Raw genomic sequence first — 6,096 nt, 5'->3', positions numbered from 1 at the left:
TTGTGTTTTATTAGGAGACGCACAACAGTTCTTCTGTGGCTTTATAGTTAATATTTTCACCTACACAATTTAGCAAAATCAGACAATATTGTGTCTAATATGTACCAAAATATTAACTTCTTATTATTGAATTGTTGTAAATAAATAAATGCAACTGGTCAGTGTTCAAAAAATGCTGGTAAATCATTTCATGTAGCCCCAAGAGTGATTACTGATAAAATGTCTGAAACAAAGAAAGTCAAGTTTTAGAGAAAAAAAATCACCCACTGACTTTCAAAGCTGCTACATAGTAACGACTTTCTACTTCGAGGACCTTGATAGAAATGTAGTGGAGTGAACAATACAATATTTTATACAATATAGACAATACAATACAAAATACAAAGAAGTACAATATTTGTCTTTCAAATGTAGTGAAGTTAAAGTCATAAGTTCCCAGAAAAAATAATACTCAAGTAAAGTACCGATACTCAAAAAGTGTACTTAAGTACAATACTCAAGTAAATGTACTTAATTACTGTCCGCCTCTGCTGTCAGTTAATGTACATATGGCAGATATGTACGGAAAAATCAATTAAAGACGTAATCAAACACGAACACCATTAACAGCAATTATTATATGATGCAATCAAACTTATAGCAAAATGTGGTAGTTCTGTAAGTTGTTTCAGGGTTTGCATCATCTGAGGTCCTCTGAGGGGTTGGCATCATCTCTTCTCAGGTGTTCTGGATCCAGACTGAAGCTTGTGTAAATCCTAGTTATGGCAAAAACAGAGAAACAAATAGAGACATAATTAGCATAGCTGCTGTTCCAACCAAGCAAAATTGATTTGTTAATAATATGAATAATATCAAAAGTTTTGGGAGTCAGCTGTCCACGGCAGTCTTAAACCTACCAAGGTACCAGCACAATAACATGCTCAGCAAAATATTGTCTAATTATCATTGACAAAATTCCAGAAAATATCGAGATATAATTTTTTGTCATAATCGCACACCCCTAGTTTGAAGTTTAAATCCATGACAATATGCTGGAAATGTGTGCATGTTGTTTTACCCTACAGGTGCCAATCTGGAAGATCCATGCTGCTATGGTCACACACAGTTTCACATGGTCCCCGATAGGTTCCGCAGGGACAAAATGAGCAAGAGAGGTCTCTCTGATCAGGTCGAGGTGTCACTGAGAGCCAACGGTATTGCCAGCCTGTTTGCATGGACAGGGGCGCAGGCTATGTATCAAGGTTAGTGTTTCTGTAAACTTTGGATTTTTTTTTAAATAGTGGCAGAATTGTCCTGAGGTCAGGTTAAGAGCGCATTTCTATTGAATTGATCCATTGTTTTCACAATTGTAGGACACTTGACATGCATCAACATGCATGCTTTCTTAAAAACTCGATATGTTTTGATCTGCCCAGGTTTTTGGAGTGAAGAGGACGTGAGTAGGCCATTTGTGTCTCAGGCTGTCATCACAGATGGGCAGTTCTTCTAATTTTTCTGCTATCAGCTCAATACTCTGGCTTTGAGTCCAAGGGCTGATGGCAACAATAGCAGGAAAAACTTCTGCTGGGGCACAGAAAGCATGCGTCTGTGTGAGGGAATCACAGACGGAGACATTGTGGGCTTGAATGATGCCGTTCTTAAACTGCTGCTGCAGTTTTTATTGAACAAACCACAGTTTTGAAAATGCTGAAGTACAGAAAATATTATATGATTGTTCTGCATGTCAATAAACAATATATGGAGCTGCATGTTATTTTTGTCTTCATTTAAGTTTAAGAACTTGTGTTTAAAGAAGTTTTTGTTTTGTATTTAAGTGCCCAAAATAGAACTGAAAATTAAAAGATTACACATTGTTGAAGAATCAAATCAGTCATATTTGTATTTAAAGGAATCGGCCAAAAATGAAAATTGTCATTTACTCACCCTCATGTCATTCCAAACCCATAAGACTTTTGTTCATCTTTGAAACGCAAATGAAGACCATTTTTTAGCTTTGCTCTTTCTGTTCCTCAATTGAAAGTCCAAGCAACTGAAAGCTTTCACACATCACAAAGTACAAAAAGATATCGTAAAAGTAATTTGCATGAATCAAGCAGTTTGATCCAAGTCTTCGGAAGAGATACGATTGCTTTTTATGTGTGAAAAACCTCATTGGTTTTCGTGCGTCAAGCGAAGTTGAACTTCCTTTGACCTTTGTGTGCGTGTTGATCAATGTTTATAAATGAATATAAGCAGAAATTAAAACTGCATTATATGAAGCGACTTAATCCTTTAATAAAGCCTTCAGAAAATAATCAGTTTTATCTTTAGTTGACCTTTATTATTAAATTGACTTTCAAAAGGTCATATGAACACTTAAACCTTTAGCAATAACACTGTATTGAAGATTATGTAAACATGCCTTATATGTTTATGATGTTACATTGAGAACGTAATTATATATACTGTATATATATAATGTAATATAATATATATGTTTATATATATGGCTGTGACAGAATTAGTTTAGGCAAAAAACATTGCTTATTGCTTTATGTGATTCAAGCCACATGACATAATCACACTCTTTTTTACCATCTGTTAAAATGAAAAGGTCAGTGCTCCAGTTTTCTTTGTCTTGCTGTGTTGTTCTGCACTCCATTGCTCTCATCACGAGTGCTAGAAAAAACATTAGCACCATCACTGCCAATGTCTGAAAAACCTTCAAGCAAGTGTAACAATTTTTACGAAATATATTCAGTGAATCTTTAAAATCATATGAACTGATCTGAACACTTACAGTTTGCTGGTTTGTTCAGAGCAGACATCATTCTCTGCAAATGGATAAATCCTTTGTTAATTTTCAATGGTGACAGATCTAAATATGCATGATTATTCCTCTTATTCATTAAAGTTTACTGTACCTCCTGCAAAAGAGTTGTCATGTTGCGGCTTGTTGCATTTTTCCCAAAGCAAAATCAGTGTGACCAGGACAATGACTTCAACCACTATGGCAATGAAGGGTTTGAGAGGCTCAGTATATGACAAGACCTTCAGCTCAACGTAAGACTCACTGGGTTTGATATCAAACTCAGCGCTGCATATGTACTTTCCAGAATCTTCTTCAGTCAGATTCAGTACAGTCAGTTTTGTTTCATTTCCATTAATAAAGATCTTGTAGTTCAGAGGGTTTGCAGTAACATTGATGAGTCCCTGTGAAGAGAAAAAACACTGATATGAACAGTGTTGTTATTGTTAAAAGTACAACTATTAAAAATAATTTTGAGTAAATTAAATTATAAATTATATTAGCTGGAAAAAAAAACTAACAAAACATTACTAATTACTAGAACTACAAAATAAAAGCTATATTACTATCAATAAATACTTTAAAATAACACTGGATATGAATAACCACTTTATTGTGAGGTATTTAAGTATAATCAATCCCATATTCCTCATTTCTCATTCACCTTTTCAGTGTTGTTTGCCTTGTACCAGTTCCAGGTGTTCGGTGTGTGCTTGAGTTTACATTCAAGTACAACTGAATCTCCGGTGTAGCTCACTACCGGCTTGTCTCTTTTGTCTTTTATTACAGGAACTTGAGAAAAAAAGCAAAATACATCAGGTTAATGTAAATCAAAATGATGAATATGATTGTATAAACCATTTAAAACAACACAATGTGTACATAAAATGACAACATACCAACTAAAACAAATGTTACTTGTGCCTCATTTTCTCTGAACATGCAGGAATAGTTCCCCAGGTCTCTGGCCTGTATACTGAAACTATGAAAAAGCCAAGGTTAAACTATGAAAAAGGTTAAACAACTTAAAGCAGTGTTAAGTCATTGTTTAGTAATACTGAATAGCTTATTTACTTCTATAACGTCTGATTTGCATTTTTTTTTACATTTATTAGAAATGACATGATTATTTTCTGAAATAAACAACCACTTACGTCCTTTTAATGATATACTGTTCATTGTTTCTATTTACAGTTTCTTCAGAGTTTTCAATTTCTTGTCCATCTTTAGTCCAATAGCCAGTAATGTACGGAGGGTTATTTGGTATATCAATTAGGTTACATAAAAGCTCTATATATTGGGGTGTCAGGATTGCAAGCTCTTCAATAATGACTTGATTTTGACCTGTATTCCAAGAAATTGTAGCCCAATCAGCAAAACAAACCTCTGCAATTATGTACAATTCAATGTATTGTCTCTAGCAAATTAAGCTATTTTTGACCATCTTATTACAAAATCATAAATTCACATTTTAAAAGAATAAATTTATCAAAGTTTCTACGTTTGGAGAAACGTAGCATTATATCACTTGCTCATCAATGGATCCTCTGCAGTGAATGGGTGCCGTCAGAATAATAGTCCAAACTGCTGATAAAAACAGCACAATAATCCACACGCCAAGTAATCCACACAACTCCAGTCTCTCTATTAATGTTTTATGAAGTGCAAAGCTGCTGTTTGTAAGAAACAAATCCATTATTAAGGGGTTTTAACTTCATATCGTCGCTTCTGGCTAAAATACGACTCCTCTATCTATAATAACGCTTCTTCCAGTGGAAAATCTCCTGTCGTCTTCTCACATCAAAATCCACCAACGTATTTGTTTAGATCGGTTTTAAACTGTTTTTGCTAGTAAACGGTCCTTGATCTGTACGATGAGAGGACTTTTTCAATGGAAAAATCAATATGGATAGAGGACTCATATTTTAGCCAGAAGCAACAGTTTAAAGTAAAAAACATCTTAATGATGGATTTGTTTATTATAAACATGCAAGTTTTCACTTCACAAGATGTTAACTGATGGGCTGGAGTAGTGTGGATTACATGTGAATTATTGTGATGTTTTTATCAGCTGTCTTGACTCTCGTTCTGACGGCACCCATTCACTGCAGAGGTTGATACATTGATGATCAAGTGATGCAATAATAAATTTCTCCAAATCTGTTCTGATGAAGAAACAAACTCAGCTACATCTTAGATGGCCTGAAGGTGAGTAAATTTTCAGCAAATGTTCATTTTTGGTTAACTATTCATGTAATAATGTGTACACGTATAAATAATGTCAAATGCATACTTGTGGCTAATAAGATATTACAGGGTAACCATACCTTTGGATACAGCTTTCTGTGTTGTAATTACAGGAACAGACTGTGGGGAATGGGATGTTTCTAAAAAAAAAAAAAAGAAGAAGAAGAAAATAAAAAAAAGACATGCCATATGACTTTGCACTGAATAAACAACACTACCAACTCAACATTCTGCTAAAGAGACCGGCCTAGTCAAGGTTAAAACTCGCATAATATTTAAAAACATCAAGGAATTATTTTACAATTATTTAGAATAATTTTACAGTTACTTAACCATCTCCTAGAAACATTGGAAAAACCAACAGATCAGGTGATTTAAATTCAGACTAAATGATATCAAGGTCATAATATCAAAGCTTGAAAAACAACAACAACAAGGCCCCAGAAATGTTGCGCTACATTAAAAAGCAGACATGCACATACCTGTGTTCATCCCATCACAGTAGAGGAGAAGTAAGGTGAGATGTATGACATTAGCCATGGAGAAGAGTGCTCTTTCCCCGCAGCTGTGCTGTGTGTGGCTAGGGCTCTGGTGCGTCTTTTTCAGAAGCAGGTCCCCAGAGACACCAACACCCCTCCCTTCTCCTCTCTTACTGCAGCCATGGTGACTTGGCAGTACTGGTGTCTGCTTGCAGCTAACTGTTTTAAATTAATCACGAGTGTTAGGAGGCGGCCACAGCCCTGACTGATCAAATGATTGGAAAGCACGCTCTATTGAGATGGCGCAGATACAGTGACCAGCGCTGGCACAACGCAGTGTTTGACAACTTACAATTCGCACCTCACAAATGTGGACGTAGTTATAAGTGTAGCCTTTTATTTCTTTTATGGGCCGTTCAGGTGTTGTGAAAAGTAGTCAGTACTAGAGGATCGTATTACTGTCTGTTTGCTCACGTGCATCAGTCGGAGTGTAAACAGTGAGAGATCTTCAAGGGGTCATATGATGCGATTTCATTTTTTCCTTTCTCTTTGGAGTGTTACAAGCTGTTTGTGAATAGATAA

At 35.3% G+C, this 6,096-nt stretch overlaps 2 protein-coding genes across 3 annotated transcripts in view; one reads left to right on the top strand and one right to left on the bottom strand.

Moving 5' to 3' along the window:
- Window positions 1-1,761, top strand: part of LOC107672529 (28S ribosomal protein S30, mitochondrial) — a gene marked incomplete at its 5' end in the record, with an annotated part of 6,657 nt that extends 4,896 nt beyond the window's left edge. The window contains 2 exon segments of the mRNA XM_016465757.1: window positions 1,065-1,241; window positions 1,416-1,761. Of these exon segments, the coding sequence (XP_016321243.1) occupies window positions 1,065-1,241; window positions 1,416-1,681 (443 nt within the window).
- A 718-nt stretch (window positions 1,762-2,479) lies between these two features.
- emb (embigin) lies at window positions 2,480-6,017 on the bottom strand. 2 transcript variants are annotated; one of them, XM_016465799.1, is made up of 9 exons: window positions 5,867-6,017; window positions 5,518-5,733; window positions 5,116-5,175; window positions 3,943-4,132; window positions 3,688-3,770; window positions 3,453-3,580; window positions 2,904-3,192; window positions 2,780-2,813; window positions 2,480-2,658 (listed from the first exon to the last, which is right to left on the bottom strand). In XM_016465799.1, the coding sequence occupies exons 2-9, from the start codon at window positions 5,573-5,575 to the stop codon at window positions 2,595-2,597; spliced, it is 906 nt and encodes a 301-aa protein (XP_016321285.1). In that variant the 5' UTR covers window positions 5,576-5,733; window positions 5,867-6,017; the 3' UTR covers window positions 2,480-2,594. The 2 variants fall into 2 exon arrangements, with proteins under 2 accessions (XP_016321285.1, XP_016321284.1); XM_016465798.1 differs by having other exon boundaries at window positions 5,518-6,017.
- Window positions 6,018-6,096: the final 79 nt, after the last annotated feature.

This window comes from Sinocyclocheilus anshuiensis, unplaced genomic scaffold (assembly GCF_001515605.1).
Source record: "Sinocyclocheilus anshuiensis isolate Anshui unplaced genomic scaffold, SAMN03320099.WGS_v1.1 scaffold176, whole genome shotgun sequence".
In the NCBI taxonomy this organism is placed as follows: domain Eukaryota; kingdom Metazoa; phylum Chordata; class Actinopteri; order Cypriniformes; family Cyprinidae; genus Sinocyclocheilus; species Sinocyclocheilus anshuiensis.
Note: the sequence above shows the minus strand (reverse complement) of the source record. Positions and strands in the feature narration are given on the sequence as shown.